The sequence below is a fragment of the Prionailurus viverrinus genome, chromosome C1 (genome assembly GCF_022837055.1).
Source record: "Prionailurus viverrinus isolate Anna chromosome C1, UM_Priviv_1.0, whole genome shotgun sequence".
NCBI lineage: Eukaryota > Metazoa > Chordata > Mammalia > Carnivora > Felidae > Prionailurus > Prionailurus viverrinus.
This window is the reverse complement of record NC_062568.1, coordinates 142,114,116-142,138,746: the sequence shown is the minus strand read 5'-3', so window position 1 is coordinate 142,138,746 and position 24,631 is coordinate 142,114,116. Positions and strand designations below refer to the sequence as shown.

General features: G+C 36.2%; 1 protein-coding gene across 1 annotated transcript in view; it reads right to left on the bottom strand.

Annotated features, from left to right (window-relative positions):
* ZNHIT6 (zinc finger HIT-type containing 6) overlaps nucleotides 1–24,631 on the bottom strand; it is a 59,865-nt gene that overhangs the window by 18,733 nt on the left and 16,501 nt on the right. Inside the window, exons 6-8 of the mRNA XM_047871496.1 lie at nucleotides 7,235–7,303; nucleotides 5,764–5,844; nucleotides 4,315–4,392 (exon numbers count right to left, since the gene is read on the bottom strand). Coding sequence (XP_047727452.1) covers nucleotides 4,315–4,392; nucleotides 5,764–5,844; nucleotides 7,235–7,303 — 228 coding nt within the window. The remainder of the gene's footprint in view (nucleotides 1–4,314; nucleotides 4,393–5,763; nucleotides 5,845–7,234; nucleotides 7,304–24,631) is intronic.

Below are 24,631 nucleotides of genomic sequence, written 5' to 3'. Positions count from 1 at the left end.
TGATTCCATGACCCTGAGATCACAACCTGAGCCAAATTAAGAGTTGGATGCTCAACTGACTGAGCCACCCAAGCACCCCTAAATATCTTTAGTTAAAAATATCAAATGACTGGGGCGCCTGGGTGGCGCAGTCGGTTGAGCATCCGACTGCAGCCAGGTCACGATCTCGCGGTCTGGGAATTCGAGCCCCGCGTCAGGCTCTGGGCTGATGGCTCAGAGCCTGGAGGCTGTTTCCGATTCTGTGTCTCCCTCTCTCTCTGCCCCTCCCCCGTTCATGCTCTGTCTCTCTCTGTCCCAAAAATAAATAAACGTTGGAAAAAAAAAATATATCAAATGACTAAATGTCCATCAACTGACGAACGGATAAAGATGTGGTTTATACATACAATGGAATACTACTTGGCAATGAGAAAGAGGGAAATCTGGCCATTTGCAGCAATGTGGATAGAACTGGAGGGTATTATGCTAACTGAAATAAGTCAGGCAGAGAAAGACAGAAACCATATATTTTCACTCATAGATGGATCCTGAGAAACTAACAGATCATGGGGGAGGGGAAGGGAAAAAAAAAGTTACAGAGAGGGAGGGAGGCAAACCATAAGAGACTCTTAAATACTGAGACAAACTGAGGGTTGACGGGGAGTGGGGGAGAGGGTTTGAAAGTGGGTGATGGGCACTGAGGAGGGCGCCTGTTGGGATGAACACTGGGTGTTGTATGGAAACCAATTTGACAACACATTATATTTAATATAAAAAAAATCAAATGAGGGGTGCCTGGATGGCTCAGTTGGTTAAGCATCCAACTCTTGGTTTTAGCTCAGGTCATGATCTCAGTTTTGTGAGTTCGAGCCCCATGTCAAGCTTTGCATTCAGTGTGGAGCCTGCTTTGGATTCTCTCTCTCTCTCTCTCTCTCTCTCTCTCTCTCTCTGCCCCTCCCTCACTTGCACTGTCTCTGTCCCTCTCAAAATAAATAAGTAAATTTTTAAAAAATCAAATGAAAATCTATTTCTAAATGTATCCTCATAGCATCTAATTTCATTACTCATGATTAGAAAATACTTGAAAACTGGGAAGTTTTATAGAAATTAGGATAACTATATCATGAAGCTGACTTAATCAGAAATATATGGTGTACCTTATCCCAACTTAGGATAAAAACTCCTTCATTGGAGTTTGAGATTATGATTGCCATAAAATAATGCCATCACTTTTCAAAGTTAAATAAAGTAGCAATTTTTATTTTATTTTTTATAAATTTTTAAAAAATGTTTATTTTTGAGACAGAAAGAGCATGAGTGGGGGAGGGGCAGAGAGAAAGGGAGACACAGAATCCAAAGCAGGCTCCAGGCTGTCAGCACAGAGCCTGACGTGGGGCTTGAACTCACAAACTGTGAGATCATGACCAGAGCTGAAGTCGGACGCCTAACCAACGGAGCCACCTAGGCACCCCTAAAGTGGCAATTTTTAAATCCATAACCTTCCCATCCTTTGATGCTTTTATAGATCACTGAGTTCAAATAAACAACTCAAATGGGGAAATCTGAATGGTAAGTTTTCTATATAGATAAGATAAAGTAAAAATACTTATGTTATTCAGATAAGCTCAAGTTTAATATCAAAATAGCTAATTCTAGGTATTCCTTGAAGTTAACACTCAACTTTTACTTTATTAAGCTATCAAAGGAATGATAGTCCCTTTGGGGACTAAGGTTAACCCAAGGCCCAACTTTGGTCCTCCTTGGGTTCCTAAAGAAGGTATAAAATAAGAGAAAATAAAGGACCTTGAAAACGAAGCACAAAGAAATTGAGTGTCTAGAAGTAGGTCATCTGACCTTCAATTCAGTGACTTCTTTGATGTTTTTTTGGGTTCAGGTTTACCCTCTTTGTTAAAATAAACCTTAGCAATCTGACTGGCATTTCCCCGTGCTCTGGTTCTCTTGTGCATCCTGATTTCTTTCTAATACAACTCCATGTAATGGTTTCCCCAACTGCTTCCCTCTGGATCATGTCATGCTATAGGCATTTCTGCCACTCTCCTGGAAGACCCTGGTCTACTAGGATATGCTGAGATCTCCATCTGGAGATCTCCATCCTCCTTGCCTCTTCAAGCACTTAGAGTTACACATTTTCAAGTTAAAAATGAATGCTATCTAGGCCCAAGCAGTCTGCCCTGTATTAGAAACTTTAAAATGCTCAGTATTCTACCTTTTAACACATACAATCTTGGCTTCCTTGAATTTTGGAGGAAGAAGATACTATGCCCAAGAGTCAAGTTTGACTGGCTTAGTGAGCTGGCACATTTCTTCACTGGCCACTCCCCAGTTTGCCTTGACTTAAAAGGAAATACAGCAAACCTTCTCTTTCAGGTAATGGAGGAAAACAACAAAGAAACAGAACAAAAACCATTAATAAACTAAAACAAAAGAAAAAGAGAACCCCAAACCTTTTGTTCTTAGCAGTTGTACCAAAATGATTTGGGTTGTTTTCTTTAGCTTTGGTAAAGAAATTTAATTATTTGCCTAACAGATTAGGTAAATAAGGTGACCATGGTCAAGTTGATGCATGCTTATTAACTAAGAAAACAAACAATTCGATTCATGTAGCCATTAAAATAGTAGCCAATGGCCACTATTTATAATTATTCAAGGTCAGATAAGTACAACTAAAAAAATGATGAGGCAATCGTTTTGATGGATAGCACTACTACTGTCTCCCTTCTACAATCCTTCTGGAGCCATCTACATGTTATCCCCACACTGGCAGTCTATGACAAGGAGGTGGCAAATGCTCAGAGTGCTGCAGAAGTGTTAGAATGTTGGACACGTCACCAGGTTGTCAGGAGAGATGGGAGAATATATATTAGTTCCACAGCCTAGAGAAGATGAGATGAGACAACTATCCAAAAAGTGATTTCATTTTTCATAAAAACCCTCAGAGGTGTTTTCTTAACAGGCTTATGAGACTGAAGCCATAGTATACTCAATAAGAATGCACCAAGGTATGAAATAGGAGTAACATTTACATGAATTAAGTAAGTAAAATATGGTAAATGTTAAGAAAGGAACTGAATCTGAATGAGGTAAGAGACAATAAAAGAAGGAAAAAATATTTAATGATTGACTGGAGGTAAATTCCAAGGGAACAATGCAAATGGTTTTGTTTAAACATGAATTTGTATGAAACTGACTTTAAAACTTTGCTAAGCAAAACTGAAAGAACGCACCTTTTACACCAGTATTTCTAATTACATAAGCGTTTGATTACCAATTTCAAAAATACGGACTTTGGTTAACATGGATGTTGTAACTCTAGATAGCTATCTCTGCAAAACCCACAAAACTTTCCATCCTTCTCTCATCTGAGACCTTAAATCTTTTGGGGGAAGGAAGGGAGTAAAACGTGAACTGCATGTAAATATACTAAATGAACAAGTCTAGGGAAGAGGCACCTGGGTAGCTCAGTCCGTTAAGCAGCTGACCGACTCTTGGCTCAGGTCATGATCTCACAGTTTCATGAGATCCAGCTCCATGTAGGACTCTATGCTGATGGTGCGGAGACCACTTGGGATTTTCTCTCTGCCCCTCCCCTGTTTGCTCTCATTCTCTTTTTTTTCCTCTCAAAATAAACTCTAAAAAAAAAACCCCAAAATAAAACAAAAACCAAAAAACAAAAAACCCAAAAAACAAAAACAAAAAAAACTTCCTCAAATAATACAGTTTGTTAGAACCCAGCTCTCCTTACATTTCTCTGCAGTGTTTTTTTCCATTGCAATATATGCAATGCTCAGTTGATCACATAAATGTTTGTATTCCCAAAGGCAAAAACTTGAACACTAGAACTGTTGTAGAGAATACTTCTTGAAATAAGTTAAAATGGGATTTAAGAATCTCTTAATTGTACATAATGCTATTTTAAAATATTTTAACCAAAATAATTGTTTTTAATGTTTATTTTTGAGGGAGAAAGAGAGAGAGAGGGCCTGAGTCGGGGAGGGGCAGGGAGAGAGGGAGACACAAAATCCGAAATAGGCTCCACGCTCTGAGCTGTCAGGACAGAGTTCAACGCAGGGCTTGAACCCATGAACCATGAGATCATGACCTGAGCCAAAGGTGGACGCTTAACTGAATGAGTCACCCAGGCACCCCTAACCAAAGTAATTTTCAATTGAATTTATCCTATAAGTCTGATTATTTTTAAATTTTAATTTGAAAGTCATACTGGTATAATAACTAGCTACTTGAGCTAATCAAGCTACTTAATTACATTTTAGAATTTGAAAATATTTAAAGAAATGGGGAGGGAAATAATTTTACCTTACTAAATTTTGCTGCATAGATTCAACCTTCATTAAAATTTGGACCCCAGTCTGAGAGCGAATGTAGGCTTTCAACCTGAAATAAAAATGTCATATTGAAGGAAGCAAAACTGATTTTTAATATGTTTCAAGACAGTATCTACAGATTAAACATTTATGAGTAGCTAACAATACTTACAATTCAACTAGCCAAGCACAGAAAAGGGGTTAAAGATATTTTCTAGCCAAGGATCTGAATTTTAAAATATTACCTTTCTTCTCTCTATACAATATGTTAATTAAAAAAAAAATCTATTTCAGTAAATTAAGTTAATCTTGCTATTTTATTTTTTTAAAAATGTACCCAATTTAGTGATAGGTACTTTGTCTTACTGCCAAACGTATGACCAATGATGACAACTGGATTATCAATAATAAGAAGGAAAGAAATACAACTATTATACATATTCCAAAGACACTGCTTGATATGGGACACGATTCTGGTTCAGTCTGGGTACAACCTTTCATTGGCACTAGAACATGAGATTTAATTAGAATTGGGTCAGACATTTTAGAATCCACTCAGTTTAAAATTTAAACACTAGGTTACTCTGGAACCAAAACAAGCAGGTATCATCCAGAGAAAAGAAAGTCAACTGGGTTCCTGCTCAGGAAAACTAATCCACATTCTAATATGAGTTTCCTATTTTGAGTGCTGCCTACTGTGTGTTAGACCCTGTATAGTAACTATATACATATGCCTTTTTTTTTTTTTTTTTTTTTTTAAGCTTCAAATAACCTTATCTAGTAGAGAAAATTAAGGTCTGGAACTTAGGTAACTTATTCCTGATCACACAGCTGAAAAGGGACAGACCTAGCTATTCTAGCCCATTTGTGTCCATGCTACATGGAAATGAAGCAGAGTGTATCTTAATTAGTTTTATGAAGACCTGGCTGAAACAGGGTCTGTCTTTTATACGGGTTACTTGGAAACTCTTAATTTCAGAGTTTTTGACTCAATTTTAAAGAAGTTTGATTTAAGGGTTAAGAGTGCAGACTCTGATTCCACACTGGCTGGGTTTAAATCCCAGCTTCCCTGCTTATTTGCAGTATGAAGTCACTTAAGCACTTTAAGGTTCCCCATCTGTAAAATGGACATATTGAAGGCAGTAATCTACCTTCAAGGGTTATTGTGAGGATTAAATTAATTCATACATTTTTTATTATCTGCTTCAACGAGTATCTAGAAAACAGTGAATACTAAGTGTTGAGAACTGTTTTTGTTACTATCCAAAAGCATCATCTGTGACTGAAAAAGCCTTGAATAAATACCAAGGAAATGACACAGAAAGTAAACTGCACTGGTATATCACAGTCTAATAGTGTCATGGCTTTACATAATAGTCACATAACCAATACCTCAATATTTTTAGTAATTTCAGAAAATTACAAGAGTTTTGAAACATACCTTTGACGAATTACAGGATCAGCCTTTTCAGGATCAATGTAAGGTTTTAGGATTTCATTAATAGTTTTATCATCTGGTACTCTTCCCAACAACAAAAAAACAAAAACAAAACTTATTATTTATAAGTTTCTACTAAAGGTGTTAACTTAGAATTACTAAATCTTGTGGCTTTTTTGTTTAAATAACTGAACACAGACCTTTTATTTTACTCTTGGCAAAATATAACATCCTTTTAAGCAAAAATTACTTAGAAAAAAAAGCTCAAAAAGGCTTCTTGGACACACTTAACAAAGTCCTAAAAAGCAATATTTTGAGAAGCTCCCTATAAATCAATTATAAAAACATGAAGCCTCTTTTAACACACACCTGTGCTCAAAGATGGGAAGAATGAATTCAGGATGAAATATATTTGAAAGCTACAGAAATTAAAAATCTGAAAAAAGGTTTCAGATGATGCTAATTTCAGTGCATGTTCAAATTTATTCATTCTAAATCATAAGACCAGGGTAAAAATTGATACTACTCTCCCTGGAAATAACATATCTCAAGTTTTTCAACTTTCCTGTAAGTATGCACACTGTTTTGAACTATAAAGCTACAGAAACAAAATTAAGACACTGAATGTGTAGCTTTCCTCATTTATACATTTTCATATATACCAATGTGCTACATACCCCTATCTAAAAAATTGAAGTCCTTTCCCTGACTTTAGTCTGGCATACAACTTCAAATAAGGAAGTTCTTCACTAAAATTCATAGCACAGTTGCAAAGAGAGGACACTTAATGCAAAATGTGGATATATGCTCAGTATATTACTTAAAAAGCAACTGGAAAATTTTCCGAAGGAACCAAATAGTACACAGTCATTAAAGTTTTTAAATGACACTTAAAAATATGCAAATATGAAAAAAGTAGGATAAAAAGTTTTTATGCAAATTAATTCCAATTTTGAGTATACATATTTTGAGGGCTATACCACAATGTTAATAGCAGTAATCTTTGCATAGTAGAATTCTGGGTCATTTTTCATTTGTTCTACAACCACTCAACTTAAGAAATTGAAAGTTTTTTAGCCCTCTTGTGTCTCCTTGCAGTTTTCTCCTAATGTCTGCTCCCCCTGCTGAAGGAAACACCATCATGATTTCCCTTAGAGTTTTACCAGCTCTGCAGATAGTTCTAAAGACTACACTGTTTTATATTTAGACGTAGAATCACACTCTATGCATTCTTCCTTCATTTGCTCTTCTCATTCAACATTATTTCTAAGATTCAACCATGTTGATGTAGCTGTAGTTGATTCATTTTTCAATAGTATTGAGCATTTCACTGAATCAAGATACCAACAACTGAGTTATCCATTCTACTACTGACATACATTTACTGATATCACATTTAAGTTAACAGTTTATTTTAAATACAAAAACACAATAAAAACAAAGGAGTTCTTAGTAAACATTGGTAGTACTGTACCTTTTTTCTATGTACACAGCTTGACTCTGAGGAAATTGGAGCTTCACATGCCAACAAAACTGCTGTTTTCTAAATGAAAAAAGAATCATATGAGGATCAAGGTAGATAATAAAAGTGTGCGCACAAATCAAACCTCCTGAACTTTCATTTTCAGATAATAATTTGAAAAGTATTCCTAGAATTTAACGTATCTTTTCTACTATTTTTTCTAGGATTTCAGAGACTATGTTTTTTAAACAATATACTTGCAAGGATTTTTAAAAGGAAAGCAAAATTAAGTGCAGCAGTTCTGAATTACAAGGACTTTATATTCCTGAATTAGAAGGCAATTTGTCACAGTTCAGGGGCTTTTGAGATCAGTGTGCTACTACTTGAAGTTTACAAATAAATTTGCTCATGACCAAAAATAATGAGCTGATGTCTTTGCCTGACTAGTCTGGAAATTAGGTGAATGAAGTGTTGTCCAGTTGCGACCAGCTGGCTGCAGATACTTCTTAGCCATGAGTACGTGCATTCAGTAGCAAAACAGTAGACAAGTTGGTTGCTAAGCAGAATGCACTCTGAGCTAGAGTCCCTTTGCTTCCAGGTCGAAACTTTGGTTTGATACATGATCAACAGTAATAATTCACTAAATGTCTAATTTTGGAATGACCATGTTCTATTTAACATATCTAAGTTTGGTGACACTATATACCATTCCTTCTTTAAAAAAAGTTAATGTTAGAAATACTGAATCCAATACAGAAATTTAAATGTTTTCACTGTATGATGGTTTTTACATGTTTTCATTATTTAGGAGAAATTTGTAACAACCCACTGTCAAGCAAAATGGCCAGCTTCACTTATAAATCTATCCTTTAGCAGCCTGGCTCCAAAATCTCAAATAGTTTTATTTTAATACAGTCTAGTAAAATATCTCCCACCAAACATTCATATGATTTAGTCAAATTTCTGTCAGAAGACAATAACCATAAAATCAAGTAAAAATCCTTCTATTAGGGTAAGTTATCACAGATCTGCTTATGGAAGTTTTCTTTAGTAACAAGACAGTTTTTGGCATTAGCTAGAAAAAATATGCTCGCTTATGCTTACATTGAGAGTGCCACTTACCATATAAGAAAGTCATGTTAATATGTGTTTTTTTGATTGAACAAAGGCATAAATACCCTTCACTAATTTAAAGACCAGATATCTAAAATCTCAGAGGAAGAAACCTTAAAAAAATCTGAATGCAAATGTAAGTTAATGGTTTTAAATAAACAATTCTTCTAAAAGAAAACACCTCTGCAATGTTCGTTATCTATGAAAGAGGCAGAGCATCATATCACCATCAAGAAACTCAGAGGTGATACCTGGGTGGCTCAGTCAGATGAGCAAGTGACTCTTAATTTCAGCTCAGGTCAGGATCTCACTGTTTCTAAGACTGAGCCCCTGCAGTGGGCTCTGCATTGACAGTGCAAAGCCTACTTGGAATTCTTTCTCTCTCCCTCCCTCTCTCTCTCTCTCTCTCTGCCCCTCTCCTGCTTGTGTGCACTCTCTTTCAAAATAAACATTAAAAAAAAAAAGGGAGACTCAGAGATTCCACATTTCCTTGTAAGAAAGAAATTGATTTTTTAATCCTGATGTATAATATGGTTTCTTTCTAAATATATTTGTTTTTTCCATGTTAAGTTATAGGAGAAAAAAAGATTATGAACTTGTCATCTTGCAGAATTCTAAATCATATTAAGTTACCCCAATCATTGCTTGAGTAATTTCAAGAACCATTTATCTTTCTTAACACTCAGTAGACCCTAAATACCATCAGAAAGTACTTAACATTCCAAAAACAAAGGGAGAAAAGCCCTTGGAAATTATTTTGCTATAGTTAACTAGTTTTGATTGTAAGGAAGTCATTCACTACTATTTTATTACATACACATTGCTAACTTACTATAAAAATCTTTCTATATTTGGCCTCAGTTCAAACGTGAACAAATTTGAAAAGTATATTTACTTTTAAAAAATGTGATCTTGAAATATTTCAAAAACAAAGAAAAAGAGAGTATAAAGAACAATGTACCCATACTCAAGATTTAACCAACTTGCAAACTGCCATATTTATTCAAAATACTTTTTTCTTTTAAGAAATAAAAGGTTATTGATATAGCTGATGATCCAACTTGCTACTGTTTCTTGATCTCCTTCCCTTCCCATTATCAGAGGTAAGTACTATCCTGAGTTTGGGTGTGTATTCTTACCGTCCATGGTTTTATATTCTACACACACATACACACATACATATTATACCTATAAACAATATAGTATTTTGTGTAATATTAACATTTACTTCAAACTTACCATACTCTAAATATCCTATGCCTTGCTTTTCATTTACATTATGCTTTAGGTTTATTTATAATATATGCAGATCAGTTCATTTTATGAAAAATGCCAAAATCTATTCATTCTCTACTGATAGACATTATGACTGCTTCCAATTTTTTACCATTTGTTCTTCCATATTAAATTATGGTAAAAAAAAAAATAATAAAAGACTATCCCTAGGGATGGGTCTATCATTTACCTCTACTAGTAAAAAGGATTAAGCTAGCTTCATTGGATAACTGTACTTTTTAACTCTAAGGTTAAAAGGCATTTGCAAACAGTAATTCAGAATAGAAGATTTAAGTGAACAAATGGACAAAGAGAGGTTGAAGGGTATTGTATAAGAATTCCTGAAATGGGTTGAGTTAATTAATCTTTAAAGTAGTTGCCAACTCTTCAGTGTTCTTGAAACTGATGTAGTCTTGACTGGGCAATCAAATCACTTCCTAAGTCTCAAAGAATTAAGTTTTTTAATTAAGTTTTTAATTTTAATTCCAGTATAGTTAACATATTCTATTAATTTCAGGTGTACAATTTTAGTGATCTACTAAATCTATTCATGACTCAGTGCTCATCATAATAAGCGCTATCATCGATTTCAATTCCCCCCCAACCACCTCCCCTCTGGTAACCATCAAAATTCTTCAAAGGATTAAGTCTGTTTCCCACTTTTCGTAATTACACAGTGATACATGTCCCACTTATAAAAATACACATACATCAAAATCTCAACATTATTTTTGAGGGGGATTGTGGATAATTTTCTATGTTTTTTTGTATTATGTAAGTTTTCTAAAAGAACACATTTTATAAAGGGAAAAAGTAATGCTTTAGTGAGTATCTTTATGTATGCATACCCCCACCCTCCACCATAATTGTTTTTATATTTTGGACTATTTTATGAAAACACAGCATAAGGAGTAGAATCATGGGATAAAACAGTGTTTCTTAACCTAGGTAGTACTGACATTTTGGACCAGATAATTCTTTGTTATGGTGGGTAGGGTAAAGAGGGGACAGAGGAGGCACTTTCCTGTGCAGGATGTTTAACAGCATTCTAGGCCTTGACTAAGGAGATGCCACCCCAGCAACACCCACTCCTCCAGTTGTGACATCCAAAGATGTTTTCAATTATTGCAAATGTCCTCTGGGAGGCAAAAATCACCACTGAATGAGAACCACTGGGATAGAGGTTTAAACACTGACTATTATATTGGGCGCCTGGGTGGCTCAGTCGGTTGAGCGTCCGACTTCAGCTCAGGTCACGATCTTGCGGTCCATGAGTTTGAGCCCCGCATCGGGCTCTGGGCTGATGGCTCAGAGCCTGGAGCCTGCATCCAATTCTGTGTCTCCCTCTCTCTCTCTGCCCCTCCCTCGTTCATGCTCTGTCTCTCTCTGTCTCAAAAATAAATAAACGTTAAAAAAAATTAAAAAAATAAACACTATTACTCTTACTATAAAGACTACTGTTCCCTAAATTAAACAAAATGCTTTCAATTATGTCACTGTGTCCTTGCCAAAATTATCAATGTTCTCAAGAATGGAAATACTGTACCTGAATATTCTAGGGAACTTCGGCACCTCATGGCACACGTTTAGAGTTTGATGACAGACTGGTGAAGTAATGATGGCAATTATTAAACCTAATGTTCCCCTATAGACCACCTGACAAAGTAAGATAACAGTGATCTGAGTCCCATGAAACAAAAGCAAACTACTCATGCATAGCAAAGCTTTTTCTCCTACCCCCTCAATCATGCATTCTTAATAGGAGCAGCATCACCCCAAAAGGGATAAAAATTTGTTTTGGGGAGGGTTAAAAATAATCTTAAATATTACAATGGTTTGTGGCCCTCCAAAGGGCCACTACACATAAACATATACACAGTATATCTGTGGTATCAAAATATCATGGGGGAGCAAATAGAAGGAAAATGTCTAAAAGGGCTCCTTGGGAGGCAACAAAAAAAAAAAGTTGAGAAACACATGTATTAAAAGAGGAAAATAAATGTTATTTTATACTCGGTTTTAACAAGTTAATACAGGGCACTTAACAGCTAATGCTTATTAAAATTAAGGATCATTCTCTCCCACCATTTCAAGAAAGTAATATGTGTATGGTAACACAAACTTACGGGGGGAGGGAAGTTCTATACCCATATTCTTCTAACTCCATGACTTAAAATGGTTAATTTTCATCTTGGAGTGCTACCATAATTCCAAGGAAGAAGAGTAGAAAACAAACACAGATATCCGATCCTTTTAAATGGCACTGATCTCCTGAAACAAGATTTTCAAGATCATTTATAACCAAAGAAGTGCAAATAGAAGTGAAATATTTTCACTTATCAGATTTACAAAGACATTGTTAAAATCAGAAATACTGGGGAAATACTAGGGAAGCATGGTGAAATGGAGACTTTCCATTGGTGATAGGAATATAAACTGGTGTCAGCTTCTGGCCATTCAAGTTCATAAAGACAAAAAATAAATATTCTTAATGAAAAAAAATACACATATTTTTGCCTCAACAGTTTTATTTCCAGGAATTTAGTCCAAGGAAATAACTGGATGGGTAATGACATATGTTCATGTCCACTGTGCCACTCTTTATAATAGAAAGAAAAAAATCTAAATGGGTATCATCAAAAACTGATTAAACTATACTAAATCTACATAATGAATGAAAAAATGAGGCAGAACTCTATGCATTGAAGTAGAAATATGTACGTATTGAATGATGGCATTTATGTTTAAAATATATATTCATACATGTATTTACAAGTATGAAGAACATGCCCCAAACTTTTAACTATGGTTAGTTATTTCCTGCCATTATGAAAGGACTTCATTCTTACTTTATACGTCTGTATTAAACAAATCTTTGACATAATGATTTGCTATTTTTTACAATCAGCAAAGTCAAAAATGTTTTCACTGGAAAGTGCAGGATGGTAATAATCATAGAAAGGACTAATTTTAACATTCTTTTTAAAACTAAAAATCTTCATTATTGGAAGTGTTCTTTTAAGAGGTTTCTTTTTTATCTCAGAAATTATTACCCAACCAGAACTAGGGTTACTTATCTAATCATTTTGACAGCTTCAAACCTAGCCTCCTCAAGAAATATGCTATAGCTAAGAGTTACATAAGAAGGCTGAATTCTAAGAACTAAGATTTCTAATATGAAATTAAATGAGCTTAATTATTTTTGTTCTTGAAAAAAGTCACCAATTTTCATCCCCCTCTCTTACTGGCTAACCAATATTTATTCGAAGAGCACTCCTAAGGGCTCACTAGGCATTTGGGATGAGTCCAAGGCAGGCTTCTGTTTAGGGCAGTAGGTCAACCACCAATCCTGGGCACTGTGTTTTCCTTCCATATCACTGTGAGAAGAGTACAGTTTTCACATGAAAACACCTTGTTCTTCATGTATACTATACAGAGGGAGAATACTCAATATACTGTAAGAATGAGAGGTGGGACGGGGAAAGGATAAGTGGACTCCGTGCTTGAATCCTATTCAAGGCACCCCTTTCCTTCTGATTTTTAAAAACAAGTCCCTCCATGGGAGTAAGGACAGCTAGAATTTCCACATGTCTATGCTTCAGAATGCTACACCACTAATTAGTAAAGTCCACAGGTTATGAAGTCTATCAGTAGATCCTTTTACCAGATAGCACTAGCCAAGTAGTAATAGTAATAACAGTAATGCTTTCAGAAACGCTTTATTAAGTGCTTTCAATATGTCAGACATTGTTCTAGATGTTTTACATGTATTAACTCATTTAATTCTTGTAACTCTGAATGAACACCATTATTTCATGAGAACTCTAAGGTAGAAAAAAGAAAAGTCCCTCCTCCAAGATCATTATTCAGCTGGGAAATGGCAGAGCTGGGATTTGAACCCAGACAGTACAATACCTCCACAGTCTATGCTCTAATCGACTATTCTTTTATGATCTTACCAGAAATGAAAGTTCAACAACAAACTATGTATTTTTATGTAACATCAATTCAAATATATGTTATGTTTTATTTTAAATATTTGCCTTCATATTTTGAAATAATTTTTAGGAGTTATAGTGAACATTTTAATTGCCTCCTTGGCAATCTCTTATCATCCTCCTCCTTCCGAATCCATAACCATACTTTGACGAATAGAATGCATTCCTTACCTCTAGAGGCATGCACTTACTAGTCAGCTTAAGAAAACCACTATCTTATATCTTCCTTGACACAGTGACTCAGGATTGGGCCGATGACCTAGGTGGCCCAATTGTGGTGAATTTCAGGTTTCCTGTTCAGTAATGCTGGGAGAGAAGCACTCCTGGATATTTACTGCAACTCAAACTGTTACCAGGAGCATTCTATGACCATGAAGATTCAGCTGACACCACTGAAGATACAATGGAGAATCAGCAAAAAAAATGGGCCGTTAATGATGTAATTGAGTCATTTTATCTATGAACTCTGAAATCCATCCTATCTCTGGATGGATATTGAGTTATGACAGCCAATAATTTACCTTTTTATAGCTCAAACAGTTTGAAGTGGGTATTTTATTTCAAGCAACATAAAGCATCCTAAATGACACAAATAATTAAAGTCTTCTTCTTTCTAGGTTTCATCTTTCATTTCTGAGCAGTAGAAAAGGGAGACAGACTAATCTGTAAACTGTCAACTGTTACAAAATTCGGAAGCAGCATATAGTACCTAAAGGAATTTCAGGAAAAAAACATTTTGTTCCACTGTCAGTTATAAAACCTTATTTTAATTTAAAGCAGGAAGAAAATCTACCAAATTTTGAAACTCTTCAAGGAAAAAACAAATGTATAAAATATCTACATAATCCTTCACTCACAGCCATTTAATCTTTTAAAATATATTTCAAGAACAATTTTAAAGTCTCAAGAATAAATATAACTATTGCTCATAAAAATAATCCATCTATTTTATTAGGATTGGTACCATAATAAGTGTTTTTGGAAGACTGAATACAAAGGATCTGTGTAGTTACTTAGCATGGATTAAAATTACTGGAATTGGGGAGAATGAAAACCATAATTTTATATGTCTCACATCATTATGAAAATACTTTGAGAAGTTCCAGTTATATATTACATTTTGCTCTTTTAAAAATTAGTTTCACCACTACACAATAATAATAGGAAACAGGTTAAGTATGTGGTACTGGCTTTAGAAGACAGTATATTAAGAAAATGGATGTAGCAGGTGAAATAAAAAAGCACATTTTGCTTCAAATAACTGATAAATATTTGAGTACTTAATAAAGCAGTTCTCAACTGGGAGTGGTACCAACCTGGGCGGTGGGGACATTTGAAAATGGCTGGGCAGTTCTGACTGTTCCAAGACTGGGAAGCACTTTAGGCATTTAGGGGGGCAGAGAACAGAAATGCTAGCCTTCCTGTAATGCATAGGAAAGTCCCACACAACAAAAAAACTGTCCTGTTCAAAATGCCAATAGAGCCCCTACTAAGAAACACTAGAATGCAGAAAGGAGAGTAGATATATATGCATACTAAAAATCGAACGCTAGCACTAAATGTGGCATGTGTTTTGTATTAGCTGTGAAGAGAATATGTACTATAGGAACTGCAGCAAAAAAGAAATTATGGAGAAGATGAGCTATCGTGTATTTTCACAGATGGCTAGAAAATAATGGATGAGGAAAACATTCTAGGATTAGGCATGGTAACCAGCCTGGGTACACTCCATTGAATACATTAGGAAATCAGGGTGGGGACAGAGTAGGCTGATCCATATTTAGTATAGATCCCTCATATGAACAGGAAAATGTTCTGCTCAAAGTTTGACTCTGTCTGAACTCCCCAACCTGGCATATAAAGTCTTGCAAAGCTCAGTCCCAGTGGGGCTCTCTCCAGTCCATCCCCTATCACTTACCAACTCTCCTCTCACCCTAGTTTCTAGACATACATCACCCTAGTGTCTACATACACTGTCTTAAATTTACTACTTCATCCTTTTGCATCTGATATTCTCACCTCAAGACATCCTTAACTCCTCCTTGATTTTGAGCAAGTGACTATCACAGTAAAAACACATTTTATAACGATGTATCAGGCATCAGTGCATCAAATGACTGAGGTAAGGAGACACTGAGGTGGGGAAAGTTCCCCAATAGTCCAGGGTGAGACAAAGTGGGCCTGCATGGGAGAATAGTTGATAAATACTGTACTGAAGGAAGCAGAAAGGGATACATGTTAGAAGCACATCATGAAGAAGCAGACCTGGTGACTAGGGAAGGACTTCCCTAACTGAACCAGTCTGGGGACCCCAAGGTGATCAAGACTGTTTTCTATTTCCATGAATGCTGCCTAACTGCCATCATGGAAAAGTACAACTTCTGTGATGCTATGTCACAGAAACTTCCTTACCACTGTCTACATGGCCCCAGTAAGTATATGCCTGTTTGGGGAACCATTAAGTTTCTAGTCTTTCACACTGTTGTTTCCTAAGTCCCTGCTGTTGCTCTGAAACTCTTCCAACCAAACTATATCCAAAGCTGCTATGGCAGAGAAACCACAGAGCTAAACATTTTCAATTAATGAGTAAGTTTGTACTGAGTCCCTATTATGTAATCCCTCAAAGATCACTGCAAAATCCACTTGTCCCCCCATGACCACAACTGCTAAACCCATCACTTCATTTTCCTTTGCTCTTTTCTAAAGTCAGTTTGCAGTAAAGTATAATCATATACTACTTACAGGTTATCATGCAAACAAAATACTGTGCTTTATGAAGTGGATCAGCACATAATTGCTTAAGGGAAAAAAGTGCTACTGACATTAATACAGAGGTAGATGGGTATATTATTGCAATATAATTAGAATGCTGTAACGTTATCCAAAGAAAAAAAGTTTTGTCAGCTGTACATGATTCTTTCTTTACAAGAGAGACATCTAGTGGCTGACTTCTAAAACAGGATTGGAGCTCAATTATTTTTTATTTTTTATTTTTTTTTTCAACGTTTTTTATTTATTTTTGGGACAGAGAGAGACAGAGCATGAACGGGGGAGGGGCAGAGAGAGAGGGAGACACAGAATCGGAAACAGGCTCCAGGCTCTGAGCCATCAGCCCAGAGCCCGACGCGGGGCTCGAACTCACGGACCGCGAGATCGTGACCTGGCTGAAGTCGGACGCTTAACCGACTGCGCCACCCAGGCGCCCCTGGAGCTCAATTATTAATTCACACTGTTGTTAAATAATGGGCACAATTCTATCTTCATACTGTAAGTCCAAGAGATACCCACAGATAGACAACTAAAGAACCCTGAGGCAAAAGGGACTTAAAAATTCAGTTGTAAACTGACAGTTGTAAAGGAATGGTAAGTAGGACTGAGTTGCTTAGAGGCAATGTGTAGACAAACTGAGGGAGAAAGGAAGGTCAAAAGTTGGGTCCCTTTCTGGGAAATGGGTGGTTAGTCCACACAAAAGAGCCCAAGCCTGGAATTTACCTAAAAATGCTCTTGGGGAAGGGGCTTCTCAGTCCAATTCTTTTTTCCAGTTGGTAAGTCAAAATGCATTCGTGACCTCACTGCTGAATCCACAGACCCAAGTAGAAATAAAATAAAACTTCAATGATGGACTCATGTGACCAAATGAGACATGCTACTTAATCCAGGTATAACCAACCAATACATCTCTAGGTTTGATATCCAGGGCTTCCTGTAGCAAAAACTAAAACGCTACTGAAAAAGAGTGGCAACTGTGGATAAAAATGTGTATTTTTTATATGATAGTACCAGAATACTTTTCAGAGATACTATTTACAACTCAAAATGTATAATGGTCCTGCCCACATCTATCAATGCCTTTTAAAATTACTATTTAAAAAAATTCATTTATTCTCAAAATAAGCATTTCATGCCAATGGTCTAAAATTCAAAAGGTACAAAACAGCAAATTTCCATCTCTGTCCCCTTCTACCCAATTTCCTTCCCTTAAGATAACCACTGTTACCAATTTGTAACATTACTCTGTATTTCTGACAATCATGCCATATTTGTACATTCAGACCTGCTTCATTCTTTTTCCATTATAAATACATACCATAATTTGTGTAAATAGTCCACTAATGAATTATTTAGATTCATACTACTCTTCTGCTATTACAACCAACACTGCATTGAATATCCTTGTACGTATTTCATTTTCCATTTCTATGATTATATCTAACAGATAAATTTCTAAAAGTAGAATTGCTATGTCTTCCTGATCCATCTCTTTTCCACTACTGACCTTACCTTTGTACTGGGGCCAGTGCTTATTTTAAACCATTAGGACATTTTAGAAAAGATAATCTGAAAACCTCAATAGCATACGTTAAGAAATCCCGGAGAAATAAAACACAGACTGAGTTCATCAGCAAGTAAGAGATATCTTCAGGAACCAAAAGGAAGCAGGAACTAAAGACTATGGTGGAATGCTGAAGTTAGATCTGCTTTGAAAGCCTTTGCCAATCCTGGTAACAGGTTTGTCAACAGCCACGGGGTGATAGAAGACAAGATCTTGGGCCCACATAAACTAGAGACCTTAAACTGGAATCAGACCATAAAACCAGTGAAAGGGTAAACCAGAAAAATCCTGCATACCTATCAAAGGAAGACAACTAGGAAACTTATTGACCTTAGTTTGGGCTCTAGGGAGAAAGGCAGAGGGAATAGAAAGATCTCAATTGAAAATGCAAAACTATTGTTTCCTCAAACTGGCTGGGGTTCAAATTATCCCTACTAGTACAGTCTGGGAAACTTAAGATGAAGAAATTAAAGAGGGTCCTGAATTGGTGCCATGGAGTATCTTGGCATAAGTAAACCCATACCACCTTCTGTCTCAACTTGAGTTCACGGCTACATTTTAGATAAACAACAAGGAAACCAATCACCATAATCAAAAGTCAGCAGAAACAGCAGACAGCACTAACAGACTTCCAAGAACTTCTGACACTGGAATTATTTACACAGATAATAAATATTCTAAATTATTAAACAAAGGGGATCTTAAACATGAGAAAGAAATACAGTTCTATCTAAAAGACAAGACAGACTGCAAAAAGAAACAGAACTTCTAGAAATGAAAAATAAAACTGAAACAAACACTCAATGCATGAGCTAATAAGATTAGACACAGCTAAGGAGAATGACTTGGAATAAACTACCTGAATAAACTACCCTGAATGTAGCGAAGACAAATAAGAAATTAAAATAATACCTTAGCATTTCCAGAACTGTCATATTCAGAAAGCACAAATCTCAAAGAAGATAAATAAACTTAAAAAACATCCCATGAGGGGCACCTGGGTGGTGGCTCAGTTGGTTAAGTGTCCGACTCCTGATTTTGGCTCAGGTCATGATCCCAGGGTCATAGGATCACACCCACACTGGGCTCTGCACTGACAGTGTGGAGCCTGCTTGGGATTCTGTCTCTCCCTCTCTGCCCGTCCCCAGCAATTTCTCTCTCAAAATAAAATAAAAAACAAATATACATTAAAAAAATATAAAAAATAAAAAACAAATCACATGAAGACCCATTTTGCAGTACTCCAAAGACCAAAGCGAAGATCTGAAAGTCAACTGAAGGCGGGGGGGGGGGGGTAAATATATAAAAAAGTGCTCTCAACAGTGGCAAAAAAAAGCAAGAAGACAGTGGAATAACTGAATGGAAGTACTAAAATGTCAAGATATTTCATATTCAGCTAAACTATTATGAGGGTGAGCTATAGGATTCCATATATGGAATTTTAAATCAGGCAAAACTCATCTTCAAGGGAAAAAGTTAGAACAGGTTGTCTATGGAGAGGAGAGGAGCTAACAAGGGAAGACCTTGCTGGAGTGATGGTAATATTCTACATATCCATAGGAACCGTGTTATACAGATATAGGCATACCTCAGAAATAATCATGGGTTCAGTTCAAGACCACCATAATAAAAGTAAATATTGCAACAAAGCCAGTTAAATGAATTTTTTGGTTTCCCAGCGCATAAAAAGTTATTTTTACACTATATGGTAATCTGTTAGTCTATTAAATGTGCAATAGCATTATGTCAAAAAAAACCTGTACATACCTTAATTTACAACTATTTTATTGCTAAAAAAAAAAAATGCTGCCCATCATCTGAGCCTTCAGTGAGTCATAACCTTTATGCTGGGGGAGGGTCTTGCCTCAGTACTGATGGCTGCTGACTGATCAGGGTGGCAACTGCTGAAGATTGGGCTCACTGTGGCAATTTTTAAAATAAGACAGCAATTGGGGTGCCTGGGTGGCTCAGTTGGTTAAGCGTCCAACTTTGGCTCAGATCATGATCTTACAGCTTGTGGGTTTGAACCCCACATATGGCTCTGTGCTGACAGCTCGGAGCCTGGAGCCTGCTTCCGATTCTATGTCTCCCTCTCTGCCCCTCTCACTCACACTCTCTCTCTCTCTCAAAAATTAACATTAAAAAAAAAAGTAAGACAACAACCAGTGATTTCTCTGTAGCATGTGATGCTGTTTGATAGAACTTTACCCATAGAACTTCTTTCAAAACTGACGTCAATCCTCTTAAACCCTACTGCTTTATCAACTAAGTATATAACATTCTAAATCCTCTGTCATTTCAATCTTCACAGCATCTATACCAGTAGTAGATTCCAGCTTAAGAAACCACTTTCTTTCCTCATTCATAACAAGCAACTCCTCATCCACAGTTTTATTGAGATTGTAGCCATTCAGCTGCATTTTCAGGCTCCACTTTTTTTTTTTTTAATGCTTATTTATTTTTGAGAGACAGAACGTGAGCAGGGGAGGGGCAGAGAGAGAGGGAGACACAGAATCCGAAGCAGGCTCCAGGCTCTGAGCTGTCAGCGCAGAGCCTGACGTGGGGCTCAAACTCATGAACTGTGAAATCATGACCTTAGCTGAAGTCAGACGCTTAACTGACTAAGCCACCCAGGCACCCCACTTCTAATTCACTTCAGGCTCCGCTTCTAATTCTAGTTCTCTTGCTATTTCTACTACATCCGCAGTTACTGTCTCCACTGAAGTCCTGAACCCCTTAAAGTCATCCATGAGGGACGGAATCAATTTCTTCCAAACTCCTGTGAATGTTGATATTCGGACTTTTCCCCATGAATCATAAATGTTTTTTAATGGCATCTAGAATGGTGAATCCTTTCCAGAAGGTTTTCAATGAACTCTGTCCAGATCCATCAGAGGAATCACTATATACGGTAGCTATAGATGTATGAAATGTATTTCTCAAATAGTAAGACTTGAAAATCGACATGACTCTCTGATCCTTGGGCTGCAGAATGGATGTTGTGTTAGCAGGCCTAAAAACAACATTCATCTTATTGTACATCTCCACCAGAGCTCTTGGGTGACCAGCTGCATTGTCAATGAGCAGCAATATTTCGAAAAAAATCTTTTTTTCTGAACAGCAGGTCTCAACAGTGGGTTTAAAACACTCCTTAAACCATATTGTAAACAGATATGCTGTTATCCAGGCTTTGTTCTTCCACTTACAGAGCATAAGCAGAGTAGATTTAGCATAATGCTAGGATTTTGGGAATGGTAAGTAAGCCTTGGCTTCAACTTAAACTCTCCAGCTGCATTAGTTCCTAATAAGATAGCCTGTCCCTGAAGCTTTGAAGCCAGCCATTGGTCTCCTCTCTAGCTATGGAAGTCTAGATGGCATTTTCTTCCAATATAATGCTGATTTGTCTACACTGAAAATCTGTTGTTTAGTGTAATCACCTTTTTAAATTGTATTAGCTAGATCTTCTGGATAACTTACTACAGCTTCTACAACAGCACTTGCTACTTTACCTTGCACTTTTATGTTCCAGGGAAACCTTCTGTCCTTAAATCTCACAAACCAACCTCTGCTAGCTTCAAAATTTTCTTCTGCAGCATCCTCACCTCTCTCAGCCTTTATAGAATTGAAAAGATTTAGAACCTTGCTCTGGATTAGGGTTTGGCTTACAGAAATGTTGCTGGTTTATCTTCTATCCAGACCACTTTCTCCGTATCAGCAGTAGGTCATTTTGCTTTCTTAACCATTCATGCGTTCACTGGAACAGCATTTCTAATTTCCTTCAAGAACTTTTCCTTTGAGTTCAGAACTTGGCTGTTTGGCACAAGAGGCCTAGCTTTAGGTCCATCTTGGCTTTGACATGCTTTCTTCACTGAACTTAATCATTTCTAGCTTTTGACTTAAAGTGAGAGACAGGAGACTCTTTCTTTCACTTGAACACTTTAGGAGGTTACTGTAGGGTTACTGGTTGGCCTCATTTCAATATTGTTGTGTCTCAGGGAATAGCAATCCTGAAGAGTGGGAGAAAGATGGGGAGATGGCCAGTTGGTGGACCAGTCAGAACCTACACAACATTTATCAATTAAGTTCACTGTCACATGAGTGCAGTTTATGGCACCCCAAAACCAACTACAATAGAAACATCAAAGATCACTAATCACAAAGGTCACCATGACAAACATAACAATGAAAAATTCTGAAATACTGTGACAATTACCAAAATGTGACACCGATATGAAACAAGCAAATGCTGTTGGAAAAATGGCACAAGTAGACTTGCTTGATGTAGGGTTGCCACAGACCTTCAATTTGTAAATAACACAGTATCTGCAGAGCACAGTAAAGTGAATGAAATGCAACAAAAAAAGGTATGCCTATCTATGCATTTGTCAAAACTCAACACGTGTATTCTTAAGATCTGTGCATTTCACTGCACGCAAACTTTATATAAACAGGAAAAGTGAGGTTCCTATCTTTCAGACAATTGTTTAAACTTTTTTTTTCACTGAACATATCATGGATATCATTCCATGACAATATTTCTACAATTAATTTGTTTTTGTTTAACGGTTACCTAGAATTCTATCTTGTGAAGAGACTATCAATTTGACTCAGTCCATACTGATGAACACTTGAGGTTGTTGCCAGTTTTTATACTATTAAAAACAGTGCTGCAACAGATATACATGTATCTCTATAAACTGTACTGATACATCTGTAGGCTAACTTCCTTGAGTAGGCATATATAACATTTTGAAAAATACTACCAAATTGCCTTCTAAAATGACCACTAAAGTATATTCTCAGCAACAGTGGAACAGCAAATTGGTCTGGCTAACCCATACTTTCATTATATTAGATATTATCAATAAATACTTATGTGCCACATATTATATATGGCATATATATGCATATATGTAGCATATATATACATTACAGCATATATGTATTATATATATACATATCTTTCTATGACACATGTAAATATGTATTTTTCCATGACCACCTATTCTTATCCTTTGCCCCTTTTCCTAATTAGGTACCAATCTTTTTTTTTATTAATGCATGAACACTCTTTGTCATACATGTTAAAGTTTTTTTTTTGTCCTGTTGGTCTTTTCAATTTACTGTGGTCTTTTTTAACCACACAATTTTTTAAAATTTTTATGCAAATTTAGTTATTTTTTTCCTTTATGGCTTTGGATTAAGTATTTCCTCTCTTTAAGATTATGAAAATATACTAGTGTTTTTTATTTCAAGTTTAGGATTTTGATCCACCTGAAATTCTAGTTAAAAATCCAGCTTTCCTCTGACAAATGGCAAGCTGACTGACTCAACCCCATTTATTAAGTAATTATCTTTATTAATTTGAAATGCTACCTTCATCAGATGCTAGAGTACCAAACAGCCTTACATCTAGTTTCTGTAATTTAAGCTAACTATAGATTTCTATGTCAACATTAAAAAATTTTACTAGAACTCCATAAATTTCAATGAGTCCAGCCTTATTACTCTTTTTCATATTTTTCCTGGTGCTTCTTCCATGTTTATTTTTCAAAATGAACGTAAGTCATATTATTATAAACTCTTTCCTTCTTCTCAAAAAAAATCACAAATCAAAACCAAACAAAATTAGTATTTTCATTAGGATCACATCAGATATAAAAATCATTCATTTAAGAAATGTTATTTATATAATACCGAGTCTCCTAAGAAAGGTACCTTTTTCCATTTGTTCCAATCTTTTAAGTCATTCAGTAGAGTTTAGGTTTTCTTCATATAAATCTTTCATATTTCTTCCAACAGTAATTGATTAGCAATGAGTGAAAGTGAACATAAGTTTATATGCCCCACAAAGAGAGGAGGTAAACAAGTTAGCTCTGAAAGAGTCACTATTTTATTTATTTATTTTATTTTTTAGTATTTATTTTTGAGAGAGAGAGAGAGAGAGACTGAGTGCAAGAGGGGGAGGGGCAAAGAGAGAGGGAGACACAGAATCTGAAGCAGGCTCCAGTCTCTGAGCTTTCAGCACAGAGCCCGACGCAGGGCTCAAACTCATAAACCATGAGATCATGACCTGAGCTGAAGTTGGACGCTTAACTGACTGAGCCACCCAGGCGCCCCTGAAAGAGTCACTATTTTAAAGAAGTGGTCTGGGATCTGCTCCAGAGAAAGCAGGTGAGTCTTCTATTGGACACATTTCCTTATCAAGCTCTTCTATTTTTTAAGAGAGAACGTCAATCTTGCTTTAGCCTAACTTATTCCTTTTTTTAAAATTAATGTTTATTTATTATTTTGAGAGAGATAGAGAGAGGGAGTGTGTGTGCATGTGCATGGGGTAGGGGCAGAGAGAGAGGGAGAGAGAGAGAATCCCAAGCAGACTCCATGCTGTCAGCAGAGCCTGACACAGGGCTTGATCTCACTAAGTGTGAGATCATGACCAGAGCCGAAGTCAAGTCAGAAGCTTAATCAACTGAGCCACTCAGGTGCCCCTCAACTTATTCTTAACATAAGCATCCCTTAACTTTTCTTTATTCATTGAAGCTACCTATTATGACATTCCTGTAAATTCACCAGTCCTCTAAAATTCATCACTATTAAATACATTTTTGACCTCACAGATTGGTTAGTGTTATATTCCACCTTTGACTATAACATGAAAATTACATTTCCTATTCTTATAAAAATTCGCAC